The sequence below is a fragment of the Lathyrus oleraceus genome, chromosome 1 (genome assembly GCF_024323335.1).
Source record: "Lathyrus oleraceus cultivar Zhongwan6 chromosome 1, CAAS_Psat_ZW6_1.0, whole genome shotgun sequence".
In the NCBI taxonomy this organism is placed as follows: Eukaryota; Viridiplantae; Streptophyta; class Magnoliopsida; order Fabales; family Fabaceae; genus Lathyrus; species Lathyrus oleraceus.
In genome coordinates, this window is record NC_066579.1 from 423,337,206 (window position 1) to 423,358,163 (window position 20,958).

The 20,958-nt window shown below is 34.3% G+C and overlaps 2 protein-coding genes and 1 pseudogene across 2 annotated transcripts; 1 reads left to right on the forward strand and 2 right to left on the reverse strand.

The window, feature by feature from the left end:
* Positions 1 to 582: 582 nt before the first annotated feature.
* LOC127113687 (uncharacterized) lies at positions 583 to 1,540 on the reverse strand (annotated as a pseudogene).
* A 1,325-nt stretch (positions 1,541 to 2,865) lies between these two features.
* Positions 2,866 to 5,407, forward strand: LOC127078654 (pentatricopeptide repeat-containing protein At5g19020, mitochondrial). The gene has a single exon (XM_051019090.1). The coding sequence runs from the start codon at positions 3,086 to 3,088 to the stop codon at positions 5,177 to 5,179; it is 2,094 nt and encodes a 697-aa protein (XP_050875047.1). The 5' UTR covers positions 2,866 to 3,085; the 3' UTR covers positions 5,180 to 5,407.
* A 13,998-nt stretch (positions 5,408 to 19,405) lies between these two features.
* LOC127078688 (uncharacterized) lies at positions 19,406 to 20,731 on the reverse strand. The gene has a single exon (XM_051019124.1). The coding sequence runs from the start codon at positions 20,592 to 20,594 to the stop codon at positions 19,641 to 19,643; it is 954 nt and encodes a 317-aa protein (XP_050875081.1). The 5' UTR covers positions 20,595 to 20,731; the 3' UTR covers positions 19,406 to 19,640.
* Positions 20,732 to 20,958: the final 227 nt, after the last annotated feature.

The window sequence follows — 20,958 nt, forward strand, 5'->3', positions numbered from 1 at the left end:
GAGAAAGCTGCAAAGGTGGATGGATTTTTGGCTTTATTTTTGGTCATGTGGTTGGTAATGGGGTAAAGGTCACCTTGGCTTTCACATCTCATGATAGGCATCCCCGTCTAAAAGTCCTTCACAGAAAAACTAAACGGGTCAAATTCAATTGAAACATTGTTATCTGTAGTAAATTTACGAACCGACACAAATTTTTTAATTAGATTTAGAGCGTGAATCACATTGTTTAGGATAAGAGGTGGGTGAGGGTTATCTAGATGTGTACTACCGAGACCATAAATTGGAACAGAATGACCATTTCGGACAATGATTTTATTATTTTTGCTCAATTTAAAATAAGACGAGAGATTACCTTGTGAGGATGTCATGTGAGAGGTGGCTCCGGTGTCCATGTACCAAGAGGGGTCTGGCTGAGCAAGATTGAGGGTGTTGAAAGCACTTTCAATGTCAGTAGGACTGGTAGTATTAACATTGAAAGCAACCTGTTGAGGTTTGGGCCAAAGAATTCCACTTTGTTGGGGGCTTAGGACCATTATTTGGTCTATTCCAATTTGAGGTTGGGTAAGGGCAAGGTGGGTAATGTCAAGGACCCCATTGTTTCCAAGGTGGGTAATTCCATGGCTGCCACTGTTGTTGTTGTTGTTGCTGTCCGCGATTTCCTCTTTCGGAATTTCGACCACCACGATTTAGTTTCTTTCCTCTATGATCGCGATATGTCGATGGAGATAGTTGGGAGTTTGAAGCATATAATGGAAATTTGGGTGTAGGTTCGGTGGCCGGAGCTTTGGCCACGAGAGCGGCCGAAATAGAGGAGGCGTGTGATTCACGAATGGCACGCTGCAACATGGTTGATTCCTCGAGTTCCAACCGTGATCGTGCTGTGGCGAAGGTGGGGAGAGGGTCGTGTTGCTGTATATAGGTGACAAACCCAGCGTATGCATCAGTGAGACCGGATATCATTTTAAGCACCAGTCGTGTGTTAGTGATCGGAGAGTCGACGTTGGCGAGTTGATTAGATAGAGTTTTGAGGCGGTTGCAATACGCTTTTGTCGATGGAAAATCTTCCAGGTTTGTGTTGCTGATCTAATTTTCTAATTGTACAACACGTGAATGCTTGTTATCATGAAACATAGCGGCGATGCGCTTCCAGCATTCTTCGGCAGTGTCATCTAAAACGAGGATTGAGTGAAGAATATCCCGCGAGATGGTTGCGTACATCCATTGCAGTACCACCACATCAAGCCGATTCCAAAAGTTCAGGATCGTTAGCCTTAAGGTTTGCTGATGCTTGTATGGCCTTTGCATCCGATGACAGGATGATGTGACCAAGTACATTGTGAACACATGCTTGCACTTTGAAGAGGGCATACCATGAGAGGTAGAGATTAGAATCATTTTCCAACGTCACCGGGATTATAGTTTTGACGTTGTTGATGGCGAAGGCGGAGTGGAAGTTGGGTTTCACCGCCTGAGGAGGGTTGGTTTGAGAGGTTGATGAAGTGTCATCAGAAGTTTGGGAATGTGAGTTTGTTTTTGTCATGGTAAAACAGAGGATTAGCGACGATGAGAAGGGTTTAGGTTAGGATCGTGACAAAACTGATACCATGTAAGTAATTTAATCCCTGCCTTTTCATTGATAAGAATACTCATTATATACAAGTATGATAATGTCTATATTTGGAAGCTAATAATATACAATTATGATGTATACCAATTAGAGATATCCTAATGATTATACTAATTATAGAGATATTTTAATAGTGGTAACATAATTTATATATGTTAGTATCCATCGGAATACGTCTTGAATTTGACGGAGAAAACTCGTTTTAAAATTGATGGAGAACGGAGAAATCTCGTTTCAAAATTGATGGAGAAAACCTATTTCGACAGAGTTTGGGTTCGGGTTTTAATTTTCTTCGATTATAAAATATGAGGATGAGTCGGCTAATAACGACACTACTACCCACCTGAATCCGTTTTCGAACGCACCCCATTTATTTTATTATGTCTTTTATTATTTTAGTTTTGATAATTTAAAATATTAAATATGTGATTAATACTTTGATATTTTGATTTTTATTTATTATTTAAAATATTTGAAATGAATCAATGAAATTTTTTGAGATTGGTGAGACGGGGATATCCGAAGCTAATCCAAACCCGTTTGGAACGGAGTTGAGTTTTAATTCTTCATCTCCGATGAATTGAGGTGGAGCACGAGGATTGTTTTAGAATTCAAGTTTGTGTTTGGGGAGGTAAAAACCATCTCCAACCTACCATGTTGTCATGCATATACTCCTCTTTTATTTAGGATCAATGTCGACATTACATTGTCTTATTTGAATAATCAACTAAACCAAATAAACCATTGTCTCAATTACCACGACACAAGAAAGATTATCAATGTTAAGTACCTTCATTAGTTGAAAATGAGGAGCATGTTCAATGAACCAACATGTAACTTTAAAATGGTAATGATGTGTGAATCTTGTTCTTAATATTTAGTAAACATCGGATTAAGGCATCAACCGAGTTAGATGTTAAGTTGGTCACAACCGTTCTTGTTTTCTATTCAAATATGATTTGTCTTTGAACATTTAATTAGAGTGTGGCGTGTTTCATTGAGTCCGATATAGCAATAACTAATTTGTTTGATACATGATCTTATTTATATTTAATTAATATTTTTTATTTATTTTTAATCCAAATTAATGTTTTTAATTATTCACAGTGTTGGTGTTTGACATGTATCACATACTAGTATTCAATAGTTTCAAATTCCATAATTCAAATGCTTTAAAAACGCACTCTAGATTTCAATTTATATTGTTTTCTTTCAATTCCAAGTCTTTAATAGGTTTATTTCTAGAGCTTATTTGTATAAGAGCGTGAGTGTTGTTTTGTATTTTTTTGTCCTCTTTTTAAAGAAAAAACGGTATCCTAATTCAACCCGACCCATTTTAGATGGATTGTTTGAGTCCGGACGAACGGGTGCGGTATTTGCCGTTTCATCACCCCTAACACGACGGACATAGAAACATCGACATTCGACTCTGATGGTCTCGCTCAGCGTCTCATCTTCATGTTCATTCCCGCGAGTCTCAGACTCAAATTCCCACCACTCTCTCTCCCCTTTCCTCTAAGACACATTTCAACTTCCACTCCCACCAAAACAACCCCTCCACAACACTTCATTCGCATTTTCTCCAATGCCCGACAACACCAGAACCACGCCGAGTGCGAGCTCGCATTGATTTCCGCTCTCAAATCATGTTCCTCTCATTCCCTCTCCTCCCAAGGCCGCCAAATCCATTCTCTCGCCTTCAAACTTGGACTCCACTTCAATACCTTCGTTCATAACAGCTTCATCAACATGTACGCGAAATGCGGTTCCATAAGGGATGCCCAGTTGATGTTTGATGCTTTTCCTACGTTGGATTCTGTTTCTTGTAATATTATGGTTTCTGGGTATATTAGAGCTGGTCAATTGGAGAATGCCCGGAAACTGTTTGACATAATGCCTAATAAAGGTTGTGTTTCTTATACTACTATGATTATGGGTTTTGTTCAAAATGGATTTTTCGGTGAAGCTCTTGAGGTTTTTAAGGATATGAGGTTTCATGGTGTTGTCCCAAATGATTTGACTTTGGTTAATGTCATATCTGCTTGCTCGCATTTAGGTGATGTTTCGAACTGTCGAATGATTCATGGTTTGGTTGTTAAATTGTTTGTTGAGGGGTTGGTTATTGTTTTGACGAATTTGATGCATGCGTATTGTCTTTGTTTGGGTGTAACCGAAGCAAGAAGGTTGTTTGATGAAATGCCTGAAAGGAATTTGGTCACGTGGAATGTGATGTTGAATGGGTATGCAAAGACAGGCCTTGTTGACGAGGCCAGGCAGTTGTTTGAGGGAATTTGTGATAAAGATGTGATTTCTTGGGGAACGATGATTGATGGTTATATCCAAAAGGGTCTTTTGTTTGAAGCTTTGGAGGTTTATCGTGCAATGCTGCAAACTGGACATGGACCTAACGAAGTCATGCTTGTGAATTTGATTTCAGCGTGTGGTCGTAGGACTGCAGTTCTGGATGGTTGGCAATTGCATGGAACAGTTGTTAAGAGAGGTTTTGATTGTTATAATTTTATACAGACTACAATCATCCATTTTTATGCAGCCTGTGGGTTGATGGACCTTGCATGTTTGCAGTTTGAGGTAGGTGTAAAGGATCATTTAGAATCATGGAATGCTCTCATTGCTGGATTCATAAAAAAAGGAATGATTGACCAGGCAAGGAAAATGTTTGATGAGATGCCTGACAGAGATGTTTTTTCATGGAGTACCATGATTTCTGGCTATGCACAAACCGAGCAGTCCAAAATGGCTATTGAACTCTTCCACAAAATGGTAGCCAGTGGGATCAAACCAAACGAAGTTACCATGGTTAGCGTATTCTCTGCAATTGCCACATTAGGTACATTGCAGGAAGGAAGATTGACCCATGAATACATGCGTAATGAATCCATTCCTTTCAATGACAATTTACGTGCTGCTATGATAGATATGTATGCAAAATGTGGGAGCATCAACACTGCCCTTCAATTTTTCAATCAGATTCGAGATGAAGTCCTTACTGTGTCACCATGGAATGCAATTATATGCGGGTTAGCCTCACATGGACATGCAAGTATGTGCCTAGAGGTTTTTTCTGATATGCAGAGGTGTCATATTAAACCGAATCCAATTACATTTATTGGTGTACTAAGTGCTTGTTGCCATGCCGGTTTGGTGGAGCCTGGACGGAGAATATTCAAAAGCATGAAGAGTGCATATAATGTGGAACCAGATATCAAGCATTATGGTTGTATGATTGATCTTTTGGGTAGAGCAGGGCTATTAGAAGACGCCGAGGAAATGATAAGGAGCATGCCAATGAAGGCTGACATTGTGATATGGGGAACTTTATTAGCAGCATGTAGAACTCATGGAAATGTCAACATAGGAGAGAGGGCTGCCGAAAATTTGGCAAGGTTGGCACCATCTCATGGTGGAGGAAAAATTCTCCTATCGAACATATATGCAAACGCGGGGAGATGGGAGGATGTATCGGTAGTAAGAAGTGTTATGCAGAGTCAGCCAATTGAGAGGGAGCCTGGCTGCAGTGGCGTTGTCAGGTAGTTAAAAGAGGTTCAATTCATTCACATTTATTTATTTATTTAAGGATGAAGTTGCTGATTTTTCAGTATGATTTTTAGATATCATCATGCAATCAGGTTTGAAAAATTGTCTAGAAGTACTCCTCACTAGTTGTGATTAAGTACACTGATTCTATATTTATTTAAGGTTCAAAGTAGTTTCTTCCTGTACCTAGAAAGTGCACATAAGGAAATAAATGTTTTTCTTCCATGTCTCTTGTAATTGCTTTAGCTTCCACTATCATCTTTACGGTTTTAGGTGTTACTCCTTTGTTCTATAAGTATACTGTTATTATTATTATGTTCAAAATTTAAAGGGGACAAGGCTGCTGATACAAACGAGGAAGTACTATTACTACTCATATAACCTCCTGGTCAACCTGGCCTTATTGGTGAAGGTTTCGGTTTTGAGAGTGTTCTCCTCTCAAGGTCTTAGGTTCGGTAGTAAGACAAATACCAAGATTTAAAGTCTTTTTTTATTACAAGTCAAGGTTGGTGTCTTAGAATTTGTATCATGATAATTCGGTCTTGTTACGGTCTACATTTAAAATAGTTGTCAAGATAGGTGCATCTTATCATCTTATGATTGAAGGATGCAATAGAGTTTGAACAGAATTTAGAGTTGATGGTATTAGAAATTTCTTTTCTAGCTTTCAATTCATTTAGAATTTGATGAACCAATTCTAATTATTTTATTCTAGAAGTTACCTATTTTCACACAAATCTAAATTCTGTGGTTGACAGTTGACATTATGTTTCTGTTTTGAAGAATATTACTATTTGTACGAGACTTAATATATCTGCTGCCAACATGCAGTTCAAATCTGAAGGGCTGCTAATTACTCACCCTTAAATTTAGTAACCTACTTACAAAAATAATTAATGTCTTAAAAATTTCAATATAATATTAATAACAATTGATTTACTTATTTTTAATATCTGTAAAAAATGTCAGAGCCGCATCTTGAAAAGTTGTTTTATTGTGTTCCAAATTATATTTATATTTATTTATTTAAAAAACAGTATATTTTCTCAAGTTTTTATTTATTTATAAATTAATCCTTTTGAAAAATAATTGACTTATTACAACTAAATATTAATAATAATTTTTGTCGTGTGATGACAATATATAAATAAAAAAGCATCTATAAGGGGTGTTTATCATGTTTTTAAACCAACCAACATTGAATTATTTATTAATGAAGGGGTGTTTATCATTAGCTAGAGCATGTCTTCCCTTAAAAAAAATCATTTTATAGAGAGCTTGTCTTGTTAAACATTGTTGAAAATAATACAAAAAACATGAATTTGCTTTCTACCATGTGTTTTCAAACAGGTTGCAGAATGTTCACCTGCTTGTCAAGTGGGATTCTCTCAAGGAAACAAAATCAACTTTGGTTTTTAATTTTTTAAGAGAAAAATTTGAAATTTCAATGTTCAAAACAAGAGAAAAACTTTTCTTTTAGTTTTAGATTACGGGTTTTTGTGAACAGTGTTTTTATCATGTGAAACCCGCTGACAATCATGTTTTTGAATCTTAACCTAATTCCATAAGAACAAGAAGAATAAATAAAAAATACTCGCTCCATTTTCTTTTAATTGTAATTTTTTTTTTAAAAATTTTTTTTTTTTAATTGTCACTTGCAAAATTCAAGGTAGTATTAAATGCATTTTTATCAAAATTACTCTTAAGTAATTATTACATAGAGATAAAAAATAAAGTGAATGTAATAAATGATTAAAGGTATTATAGGTAAAAGAAAAATTATTGTTTGAAAATAATAATAATAATTAAGTTTCTTGGTATGTGTTCAAATTCTAAAAATGACACTTAAAAGGGAACGGAGAGAGTATTAACTAGTGTTATAGGTCATTCTCAAGACGAAAGACATAACGATATGGCAGAAGCAGTGAAGCGCGCAAAACATGCATAATTTTTTTTCTTGAAAACAAACAATCTTGCACATTGGAGCTTTGCTATATGTCTATATCATTGAGGGTTGACCGCGATCGAAGACTTATTTCATGCTTTCGGTTGTTAGTTGTTTTTCATATTTAAGAGGAAAAATATGTCATTTCTCAGGTATTCAAATCTTTTCTCAATCTCACATCACTTTTCATTCTCTTATTGACTTGGTCATCAGAGTGCTAACCTTGCAGATCAACTCATTTTCATCATACCGGAAGTTCAAGTCTACGATAGCAAGTAATACTCTATCAATCCATTGAATAATTACTAGTTCCAAACCAAAACAATGATGTCGTCTGGGTGAATAGAAATTTGATTCCCACATACTTCCTCTTTCAGATCTGTCGATTCAGAGATCCAGATCTCCTCTCTTCGAAGTCCAGACCTCTATTTCTTGATGTTCTTCCTAAAATATTAACTTCCTTTCAACAGATCCTCATTCAGGGTTACCAATAATGGTAACATCCAAAACCGATTGCTCTGTCGTCTAACGATAAGCCGTCGCTGTTGTTGAAGTTATCAACGATCTGCTTTTGCTTCTTCGTGAAGAAAATGATCCAGTCTTAGTGACCTTTCCATCCAATCCTCCAAGATCTTGTTCAATAGATAGTCAATCTGAAGTGTTCCAGGCTCTTCCGTTCTTTGGATCCGTACAAAACATTTCATCAAGGCGAACCATCACATAAACCTCCACCACTATTTGTGATCTCTAGACAAGAAAAAATCTCTGCCCTTCAGTTGTTAAGGCTAACCTCGGGATACAATGAGCTATTGATCTGCCAAATATTATGTACAACAACAAAATTCATGATTCTTAATTGAAAGGCTATCTAGGATTGAAGAGAGCCTACACCATGTCAATCCAAAGAATAACATTGTGAGGGAGGCATCCTCCCAAAGAAATCAAGTCGTCCTTCTTAAACCAACTTACATCAGAGCGACAACAGTGCAAGGAGAAATCCCGAGATCACCAAGGCATCACCATTAACACAGACAAAAAACTCATCCTCCGATCCTAAAGGGATAAATAATAGCTATACTTCCCCAGAGGTCCACCGTCCTTGAAGGAGGGATATGTATGAAAAATGCGCCTAAATCCCAGAGCAAAAAAGAAATTCTATATCCACTCGCATCCTAGATAGTAGGATTCCAAGGTCGTTGGAAAAACTTCTTATGCTTCAAATCTACGATGGATTTGGGTATCCAAATGAGCACATCGATCATATGGATGGTCGATTTGATTAATACTACGCCCACATGGCCGTGAAATGCAGGATCTTTGCACTGACGTTGATTGGCCTGTAATTACCTAGTTTAAGTCTCTCTTTGGACGAGAGTGTAAATTCTTCGAAGACCTTTACGAAGCCTTCACTTCCCATTTCACAGCCCAAAAGAGGCAACTCACAAGGATGACCATGCTCAGTGGGATCACACAGGGGAAGAAAGAGATCTTACGTGGTTACATCGATCGCTTCATCAAAGTGGTCGGCCGTCTGAGGAACGAATGAAGGGTTGAAGTGTTGGATATTTGAGAAAGGGTTAAGGTCGAATTACATGTTCTATGAGACTTTAGGGCTCAAAAAAGCCCATAACTTAAAAGATTTATCGAGTAGGGAACAATCTTACATCAACTATGAAGAAAGACTCTTGGTCGGACTCAACTGGGCACTTGAGAAAGACGGCGACACTCACAAAGAAGAAGGTGAACACGACTCTGGGGTAGGTCTGGTACATATATTCCCCTGAATACTTCGAGGGAGAAAATTTAGAAAGAATTCACAAACACTGAGTTCAAGAAGGTCAGGGTCAAAATTCTATCTGGTCAAAGAATCTTCTCGTATGGGCAAGTCTAAGTATTTTCATTTCCATAAGAGTTAATACCATAACACGAATGACTGCATCCAACTGAAGGATATAATAGAAGGACTGATCAAGAAAAGGCGGATGACTGAGTACACTAGAGATAATAAAAGGGAGAGAGGAAGTCGAGAAGATTCACCGAAGAAGAAGCGCCCCTAGGAGGGACTAATCCCCTAAGAAAATCATCGAAGCTATTTCCAGCTCTAAGGGAATGACACCAACAATGAAGAATAAGAAAGCCATAAAGAGAACACCAATATATTGCTTTTATCACTAGTAGTGTCCCAAGAGCAAGAAATCCCTCCAAAGGAACGATGAAGAGGAAGATCACTGAGCCAATGACTGTTAGCAAGAAAAAGGGTAACACTTTAATAAGGGTACTAGGGAGACCAATCCTCAAACTCAGTGACAATAATAAAGTTGGAAGCGAATCCGAATGAGATATACATCGACGATATCAAATTTTGATGTCTCCCAGGTGCTCATTGATGGAAGAAGTTCTTGCGACGTCATGTATTCAAAACTTTTTGAAAAATGGGGCTAATGAAAGAAACGTTTCCTATACGAGGGACCTAACCTACAAAAATTCAACGACATAGTAATCCATAACTTACTAATATTTAACTATATATACTTGCACATAAGAATAGTTAACACAACAAATTTTTGGCAGTTCCTTGCAAGAACTTATAAAATTTTAACATAGGTGGCCCTTCACAGCGACTTTAAACGCAATGTCATCCCTACTACACCTCAACATAAAGTACCACAATGTCTATGATGAGTTGGTGGCGATAAGTGCCGACCTATACAGGGCAAAGATAATCTACAAGGCTCTGCAGCAAAACCAGAAGGAAGGGGAATGCAAAATTACAAAGATTAACATAGCTTCTTTGGTCAAGCAATTGTGAGACATGTCTATTTATCTCCTTACAGGTAAGGAAGACCATCATGGTCGGTATTTGATGGTAGCCAATCAAAGTGAAGTCAAAGTCAGTTGTCACATCCCTAGTGGTTAATAAGAAATGGCTACACACTTGGTTAATTTTAATTCAGTCTTTATGTAAAAGCATTGACACACAATTATAATATACAATGATGCTCCATCAAAGAATAAATAAATTTTCACTAAACTATATCTTTTCCTTGTGATTTTAAAAAATAACGACGAATCTAGAGTACGACCAAAGCGATTAAAGCTCAATCATAAAGACTTAGGGGTGTTGTTAGAAACTTCACAAGCGTTGACTTAAGAAATCAAAACCCCAAGATGTTAATACACACACACAAATAAAGCATGCCATAAAATGGCAAATACCTGCTCAACCCCTCTTAATTAGTAGCTACTCCAGAGGCAGTGGTGACTCTTCCATACATCAACTTCAAGTTAGGTTTTCACATGGGGGCAGGTAAGTGGTATCGACCCTTGGCCATACCTAGTCTCTAGAGACGTTAAATAAAACTTTTAGCACGACCTCAAAGAAATCCATGGTATTTACTTTTGATGGAATTGGGACTCTCTGTGGTATTAACAGTGTAGGTCGACCTCTGTCTGATAGTTCAGGATCCAGAAGATTTAGGTTACAAACCACCATATTTGGTGGCTTAGGTGGTGGTCCATGTCATAGCAAGGTCATAGTCGCGAGAGAAACGATGATATAGGTTTTGGTAAAGGTGATTTCGATGAATCAGGTGGCTCCAGAAGTGGAGACTGGTAGTGCATCTCACACTTCATTTCCTTCTCTCTTATTTGCTTGATTCTAGGTTTAGGCTCTGGATGATATGGGTTACAAACCACCATATTTGGTGGCAGTCGTGAGAGACACGATGATAAAGGTTTTGGTAAAGGTGATTTCGACGAAGATGAATCAGGTGGCTCAAGAAGTGAAGGATAATAGTGCATCTTACACTTAACTTCCTTCTCTTTTCTTTTATTGATTCCAGGTTCTAAGTGAACCAATTATCCCAACACTTAAGTTTCTGCAAACACTTCACAATATTTTTGATCACCACCACACTTTTATTTTGGTGTCATTTCTTCAAGCATGACGTGACTTCTCTGTGACTCCTCCATACTCGTTATTGTATTCTTCCCAAGAACCAGAGTGTTGATTGTCCCATCTTCAATGTATTGCAATTTCACTATTGTGTTCTTACCATTACTAATCAGTTCCAACAATAATGCATAATGGGTATGGGGGCATGAATACCATAATTGATAAGGTGTATGCTGGTGAGAACGAACAAGAGGAGCGAAATTTTCGAGGTGTTGTTCATGGGTTAGAGAGGATAGGTCAACACTAATGAAGGAAAGTATGTTAAAACAATTGGAGAAAAATTTGTTGAGAGTCCGTGAAGGTTATGACAATTTTTTTATTAGTTGTAGGCTTGTGTGAAACACTTTCATGACTTGGATTATAAACTGATTAGTGTAGGGTCAATGGCTTATGAGTAGAATTGTGAATTGTTGATTGTGGATGGGAAAATATATTGTTGTTAGTGAGAATGGAATGGCGATGGGCTTATGGTTTCAATGATGTATGAATATCGATGATGGTAGTGTCAGTAAAATTGGCTTCTCGCTGCATTCCATATTATATATAATCGTATCACAAATGACACGTTATTACAAACTCTAATCACAAATATTCTATTGTCTAATTTATCTAATATATTATAGGAAAGTTAATAATTTACAATAATAACTAATATCAAATCCTAATTAACATCCGTTACCCCCCCCCCCCCCCCCCAATTTGACGCGGTTGGTCAATAAGCACCAATTTGCTAGCAAGGAACTGATGGCGTGGGTCCGGAACAAATTTGGTAAGAATATCTGCAACTTGAAGATGAGTATTGACGTGAGGAAGTGTTATAAGTAGGTCATCATAGGCATCACAGGTTGAATGGCAATCGACTTTGATATGTTTGGTGCGTTCATGAAAGACTGGATTTGCAACAATCTGGATGACACTTATATTGTCGGCATAAAGTGATGTAGGCTCTGTTTGAGGAAATCTAAGTTCATCCAAAATACCACGTAGCCAAATGATTTTTGAGCAAGCGGAAGACATAAAGCGATACTCAAATTCAGTAGAGGATTTAAAGACTCTTGCTTGCTTTTTACTTTTCCATGAGATCAACGAAGAACAAAAAAATATGCACCAACCAGTGACAGATCGATGAGTGTCATGTCACCCTGCCTAATCGACATCACTATAAACACTAAATTTGGGAGATATTCTGGTGGGAAACATTAGGCCACATTGAGAGGCTCCTTTCAAATAGTGAATTATACAAGAAACTGCTTCCAAATGAAGATGTCGAGGAGAATGCATGGACTGACTTACGTGCTGAATAGCAAAAAATATGTCAAGATGGGTAATAGTCAAGTAATTAAGGTTACCTACAAGTTACTGATATAATAAAGAATCAGGCAAAAGATCACCATCATCACGATGATATTTAACATTAACCTCAAGAGGGGTATCCACTGGATTAGCTGATTCGAGACCAGCCATAAAAATTAAATTTGTGGCATACTTGTGTTGATGGAGGAAGGTTCCATTGGACGTAGAATGAACCTTAATACCAAGAAAATAATGTAGATTACCAATATCTTTCATGTGAAATCAGGCATGTAATTGTTGCTTAAATCGCTGAATGGAAGCATGATCAGAACCAATAGTAACCATATCATCAACATATAAAAGAAACAGAACAATACCCTGTTAGCTGACAAATTTTGGCCAAAGAAGGTAAGTCCCCTCGACTAGGAAACCCGTCAGAGCATGAGGTCGACGAGAATCCATGGATCAACGTCAAGAGATCCAGTTGAAGTCGAAGGGCCTCTCCGTGGTAAGGGATGATCGTGGGTGGCCAAAACATGGACAATTATCTACGTACATGGGAGAAGTGGGCCGACACGTGTCATCTCAAGATAGGTTCGTAACCCCCGGTGGTTACTTTTTATTAGTATTTAAGCAAGTGTTAGAGTTCATTTTGGGAGGTGGCATTTTTAGCATTTACAATAGGAGTACACTTCAAGTACCAAAGCATTTACGAGAAAAGAGTCATCTCAGTATAAAAATGTACCTTTGCCTCCATTTATATTCATCAGTCATTTAAACTTATCAAATTATCTTTACTTTATTGCTTTTACTTTCACTACATTTTCTTTTGTCATTGTCTTTACTATATTTCCAACTTCCCAAGAGTAACATTCACCCCTTTGAACGTTCAAAAGGCATTCTGCCCACTAAACCATCATACACTCAACACTAAGTCCAGGACTTTGTAATCGGTCCTGCAAGTAATCCTCTTATAGGAAGGCTAGAGATTGTTGGCGAGAAATATACCAGTAGATGTGCTATGAGTAAATAAAGCGGAATCATATTGACTATGATTAAAGGAGAACCCAAGTAAAGTGGAGCGGAATTTCTTATACCATGCTCTAGGTGCATGTTTTAAACCATATAAAGAACGTTTGAGCTTGCACACACCTTTAGATGAAGAGAATAAGCCTTGAGGCGGAGTCATATAAATACCTTCTGTCAGATCACCATGAAGAAAATCATTCTTCACACCCATTTAATGAAGAGACCACTCACTAGAAGTAGCTATGCTAGAGGGTGAGGCAATAAGAGAAGTATGTGAAGAATCATACCTGTCTGGTGAATATCGATCTGGTGCTCGAGATATTCAACCAGAACGTCGTGGTTCAATCGATACAGGATCAAATGGCGGATCAGTGCCAGGAAGGGGTGTGTATACCCGTTGTGTGTGTTTTTTGACATATAAATTTCCTGGTTTATAATGTTTTATAGATTGAGGCATAATGGAAAAATTAGAAAGAATAACAATATCATCCATGTCAGTAAAATTGACTTCCCACTCTTCTTTATTACATTCCGTATTATATATAATTGTATCATTAATTACACGTAATTACAAATTATAATGACAAATATTCTATTGACTAATTTATCTAATCTATTATAGAAAAGTCAATAATTTATAATAACGACTAATATCAATTCCTAATTAACATTCGTTAACAAGTAGGGTCATGATGGTAATGATGATAGTAATTATATGAAAGAGAATTCATGGCAATGAGAGCACCAATTGTAATGAATAATTGTTTTGGTGTTGAGTGGTATAGAAACAATTACACTAAAAGATGCTAAACTATTCTAAAACTAACCTTTTGATTCATTTTTTTATGATAATTACATTCACAAAATACATATTATTAACAATGACATAAACCAATTACTCAGTATCTAGATCCTTCAAAAGACTAGTAACTCACCGATATGTATCCTTATCACGGGCTTATAAAACTTGGGCTTATTAATTAACATATTTAGATCATTACAAAACTTCTCTCTTAGGGTTATATCCTGAAGTAAGTCTTATAAGTCCTCCCAAAATTTTACCTTAAGGTATTTTGCTAATTCAACAGGCAGAGCGTAAGTCCTAATAACATTAAAGGTGTATGTTCCACTATAAATTCAAGGCTATGATTTGACCTTATACTCTTTTAACATCCACAATATCCTTTTTACACTCATTGTCCACGATAATTTCCATTCCATTTCTCAATCTAACTTTTTAGGTACTCCAAATCTTAAATCCCAAATTATCTAATTCTTTCGCTTTTTCACACATCTACTTAGTTTCTTGTAGGCACATGAAGTTGATCTTTTTCATAACCATAATGTCCATTATTTCTATAAATTTCCTAGCGTGCATATATTTCATGATCTAAAACGGATCATACTCTCTTGAACTAACTTCTTTACCCATACCCGTTTGTAAAAATGAGGGAATCATTGCTTATTTTTCGCTGCATCCAAGTGTCGATGCAACATCCCTTGCTCTTTTGACTCTGTACTCGAACCATACAGTGCATTGCTTATGAGCAACGACGTGACATTCACATTATTTTTTGAAGTTGATTTGTGTCATAAAGATTCAACAAAGTTTTACATAGGTTGTCAAATGCATACCACAACTCTCCCATTTTATTCGAGTTTGAGACCGATTATCCATAGCAAAGCTTATAATATTCAAAATTTTAAAGAGGACAAGACTCCTAATACAAATGAGAATATTCTATAGTCAAGGATGTTGTCTTAGAATTTGTATCACGATACTTATGTCATATTACGGTTTACATGTAAAATAATTGTGAAGATCATATATACACGTGAATGACCGTCCCAAACAATTTGGAAGTCCTATTTTAATTTTAAAAATCGATTACTAATAAAAAGGAACATAATCTTCTTTAAAAGAATCATATACAACTTAAAAAATAATTGGTTATTTAAAAAAACTAATAAAGTTAGTAGAGATAAATCGAGATAGATAGAATTATTAACTTTTGAAAATATAAATTATATAAAACTTAAAAAATAATTGGTTATTTAAAATTTAATGCACCCTATTATGACATGAATTTATTTCTGTCATCTGTTTTCAAACATGCTTACATGATGTTTTTGGCCAGAGATGACGAATGATCATATCCGTTATCAAGTTTATAGAAAAATGAGAGGCGATGAAAGATACATTATTAAAAATGTGAAATTTTAAAAAAAATAAAAATGGATTTATCTGTGAAAACTATGTTATATCTTTTAATATTTAAAAATTAAAATAATTTATGTTAATCCTCGTGTCCGAAAAAAAAAGACGGAACACATAAATATATTAAAAATGTAAACTCAAAAAATTCTTCTTCTTCCAATTTGTTACTCTCAATTTCACATGCATGTCAAGCGAATTCCTCTTAAGAAAACAAAATCAACTTTTCATTCCCATTTCTTAAGTGAAAATTTTAAAATTTCATTGTTGAATATAAACAAGTAAAAGAAAACTTTTCGTTTTTATTTTGAATTACGCGTTTTTGTGAACAGTGCTTTATCACGTGAAGTCCGTTGATATTCATGCTTTTGGAACTTAACCCAATTCCATGAGAACAAAAGGATTAAGTAAACAAAAAAAAGAAGTTAAAGTAGCAAAGACAAGGAAAAAAAGGAGCACAACAAGTGCTCATTCAGACTTTATGAAGCAAGAGTGGTAACATATGCATTGCCATAAACTTCATTTTTTATGTATAATTTATTTTCATTCTTTTATCCACTAAAATACATACAACTTTCATGCCTTTTCCTGGTACTACAAGATGGCTCTTCTGTTGGTTTGTTTGTCTCTATAACCGGCAACCACACCGTTACTTCCATTTCTTGGATTTTAGCTCTCGTAAATAACTTTGTTGGTACGACAATTATCCCCAACCATTCATATTAAGTTTTCGAAAGTCCAACATGAAAGCAACTTCTAGGTTTGGTGGCTTAAGATATTTAATTATAATTAAACGCTGATAAATATAAAGAAGTTATTTCTAAAAATTTGTGCTTAAGAAATTCTTTTTTTTTATGAAATTAAAAAGAGTATGAAATAATATTTTTATTGATCCCGTAAATCAGTTTAATTGATAGTCGTGCAGAGATATCAGATGCAGTGATACAGATTCGAATATGCGACATCCTATTTATTTAAATAATAAAATTTCGAATTTTATTCATGTGGACACTAATCTTTGTGCTCCTACTTCAAATATATAGGTAATTAAGATAGATACATATATAGAAGCAGTAAACGAGCTATCCGTCCCGTTTAAACCCGTCCCACAAAGCCCGTAAAAATGGAGTTGGATGGAACAATCATATTTTAAGGTGCGAGCATAGGACTTTACCCCGCTCCGTATAAAAGTGAGGGTGGGGCGAGGCGAGTCCGCGGACATTGTACCTTTTATGTTTAAAAATGACAAAATTGTATGTAAAATCCGCGGCCACAAAATCTCGTAAAAAAAAGAGACATACACATTAAACGGTGCGAACCTAAAATCTTGATCCATCCCACAAAAATATGCGAGTAAAACGGAAATATTTGACGAGTCATGCCCGTATTGCCACCCTTACGCATACCATATTATATAGGTAGGGTTGTTAAAAAACCACGAACTGAATCGAACACCGAACCTAACTGAACTGGAATGAAAATAACGGAACTGTTATGTTTGGTTAGTGAATCAAACCATATTGCACAATCAATTTTAAAACCGAACCTAACTGAACTGTAATGAAAATAACAGAACTGTTATGTTTGGTTAGTGAATCAAACCATATTGCACAATCAATTTTAAAACCGAACTAAAATTGAAATTGAATCAAATAAGAAATGTAACCAAAACAAAACAAAACAAAAAACAAAAAATATTAAAAATAAGTTTTAATTTAAAAATAATAAATAATTTAACGATTCAATTTTTTATTAAGTGGTTCGATTTAAGAAAAATTAACTTCTAACTCTTTGGTTCAATGATTATGATTCAATTCGATTTTAAGTAAATTGAAACAATTCGGTTCCATTCAAATAATACATTTTTCTTATGATTTGATTCGGTTCAGTTCAACTTTGTCATTGACCATAGCATGAAAAGTCCTATATATAAGTACTTAAGTTAGTTACACATACATACTCGTACCTATTTATTTAAATTTCTAATAAAAAATTTAATTAATTATAATTTATTATAATATTTTAACTTTTTAACAACATAAAAAAATTCAAAAATATTATTATTAAAATAAAAATAAATAAATACTTATATTAAAATAAATATATATTTAATAGTAATGTATTTAATAACACATATTTATATATAATAAAAAAATATATAAATATATATTATGCGAATATAAACTGAAATGAGTATCTTAGTATTTGTATTCGTTTATTTTAGTGGATAAATGTTCGAAGTTATACCCATATCTATCTTATAAATTTTTGTCCTACTCATTATTAAGAAGATTTTAAATTCTACATTGGATAGACATAGTGCTTGAAAATAATTTATATAAAATGACATTCCTTAGTCAGATTTATAAAAATAAATTATATTAAACTCTAATATGATATTAGAATCTATCCAATGATAGATCGGCCGTCTCATTAATATCTATACACTAAGCTTAATTCTCACATGATTAGACATAATGCTTAGGATTAAAAGTATGATATATATTGAGAGTCCAAACAAATATTTTTGTTTATAGATACTTATCCCTTCGTTTTTTATTATAAGTCGTTTTTGATTTTTCACACGTATTAAAAAATTTAATAATTGTGGTATGAAAAAGAGAAATTATGAAGGATTTTTTGCAAAATTGTCCTTCATTAATAATATTGAAAAAATAAATTGATATAATTGAAAGAATAGAGAATAATAAATATTTAAGGGTATAATAGGAAAAATAATATTAATAAATCATTGATATTATAAAACAACTTATATTGTGGTACAAAATATTTGTTTAAAACGACTTATAATATAAAACGAAAATAAATATAGTATATAATAGAGAAAATAGTAATGCTCAAATACAAACCTATCTAACTAAACATGGTAGAATAGTTTAAGAAAAACTTTAACAACGAAAATAAATAAATATTATTGAATTTATTTAAATGAATTTGTTTAAAATTCCTGTGCAAAATCGTTCGAATAAGATCAAATTTTAAAGTATTTAAAAAGAAATCCAAACCAACCAAATGCATATATTTTAATATTTATTTATTTATTTATTATGAAATTGATATATTATGTTAATTTATTATCATTGATAATTAATTTATTTTAATATTATTTTTTAATTTTGTTTAACCTATTTAATTTTACAATTTTATTTGTTTCAAATAGTATAATCAATCGTTATTTTGTAATACTAATTTATAATAGATTATATATATATATATATATATATATATATATATATATATATATATATATATATATATATATATATATATATATATATATATATATATATATATATATATATATATATATATATATTACATCAAATATATCATTTTATACTATTTAAAAAATATTAATAAAAAAATTATGATTTATAGTTTTAATATCCAAAACCGATCAAAATGAAATTGATAAAATTATATCAGACTAGATCAGAGTTTTTAATTAATCATAAATAAATTTGCAACTAATTTTATCTTTAGATAAAAAGTAATTTTATTTCAAAATCAATTCAAACCTTACATCAAACATTCTATATTATAAGACTCTTCAAACCGTTCAAACCGTGCATTGAATATTCTATTATAAAGAGTCACTTGTTTAGAAAGTAAGGTATCCCACCATATAGAAAGTCACACAAATCACATGAGTTGCAAAATTGGTGAATAAACTAAAACCATGGCTACACCTTTATTAAGTTTCTTTCCAAAACAAAATTGATAGGATAGGATAACATGAATGAAAAAAAAAATCAAATAACCAAATAATACGTTAATAAGGAAATTTCTTTCATATTTTCACAAAACGTTAAACACTCATAATCCTTCAATTACATCCAAATACATGTACACATCATCATCACACTCCTAATCTAACAAGTAATCACAAATTAACTTTCATTAATAAATAAAATTAATCACAATTGAAACACCATGCATGCACCCCCTAATAATAATTTCCAAGAACCTTCTTATAATTTTGTCACCACTCTTTGTATCACTACCTTTCAATATCAACAGGTGAAAAAGTTTTTTTCCCCACATGAATAAAGCTCTTTTGGTTGCCAACTAAGCTTCCCTTTTGATTTTCCACGTCATCATTAAACTTTTCAACTTCTTCTTCTTCTTCAATATTCCCCAACGAGAAATACATGACCTTATTTTCATCGAAGAATTTAGTCAAAAACAAATAGAAAGAAACACCGAAAATGGTGACAAGAATTAAAAACCAACTAAACATGATATTAACAAGTGCAACCGCACGATGAAGTGATTCATGATCAGAACATCTCACAACTTTATGACCTTGTTCAAGATTCATAAAACATCCTTTTGAAATCAAACTTGGTGTCCAAAGCATGAACCCCATAACCATAAGCCACAAGCCTTGAAAAAATATACTCAAAGATCTCACGAAGCTAACCAAGAAGCTTTTTTGCATGGAGATTCCGAAAAGAGTTGTTGAAAAGGACACAAAGATAAGAATCTGTAGGAGAAGATGATATTGTCCTTCTGGTCCCATGTGATCAGATGAATGGAGATGAAAGAGAAGAAATTGTTGAAAAAAAGCTATGGAAGCTAGTAATTGAGTTAAGGAAGATTTTGATTTGTTTTCGATTTTATCGAGGATGATCGCGAAGACGGCGTAGACGAAGAATGTCAATGAGATCGAAGCGTGTTCGAAGTTGTGGAGATGGTTTGAGGGGATTGTTCCGTCGGGGTCGAACGGTTGGTGTCGGTCGGGACCAATGAAAAGCTCCATGGAGATTGAAGATGTTGTGCCTACCATGATGAGGAAGAGTTCAAGGTATTTGAGTTTTGATGATGGGAACCATGGTGATGAAATGTAGGTGTTTGGATTTTGAAGATGGAGTTTGATGTTGTTGAAAAGGTGCCATAGACCTATCATTAAGAAACCAAAACCAGGAGCAACATGTCCTACTAGAGTGCCCATGTTAATGTTTAAGGATGTTTTTTAAGGATGTTATTTTGGTTTATATAATGATTTTGGAAGAGGGAATGGAAGAGAGGGGTTGGTTGAATGAAAATGGATGGAGAAAGAGATGGGGATTTAAATATTTAAAGAGGGAATTATTTAAGATTGTGTGAGTTGAGTTAAGGTATAGTCTAGAGGGTTCTATTAGTAATTCAAGTCCAACATTAATTTGTGACTAGGTTGATGAATAAGGGTTTGTTTTGTTGTTTTAATTTTCTACATTATGACCAAATGACGAATGAGATGAGGTTTAGCTTGTTTCTGACTTTCTAGATAAATAAATTAAGTTTAGAGGAGCACGCAGCCCTTGTGATTATCTTCT

What these genes read in the sequence shown, in the direction of transcription:
- LOC127078688 (XM_051019124.1), bottom strand. Translation starts at nt 20,594, where the DNA reads ATGGGCACTCTAGTAGGACATGTTGCTCCTGGTTTTGGTTTCTTAATG.
- LOC127078654 (XM_051019090.1), top strand. Translation starts at nt 3,086, where the DNA reads ATGTTCATTCCCGCGAGTCTCAGACTCAAATTCCCACCACTCTCTCTC.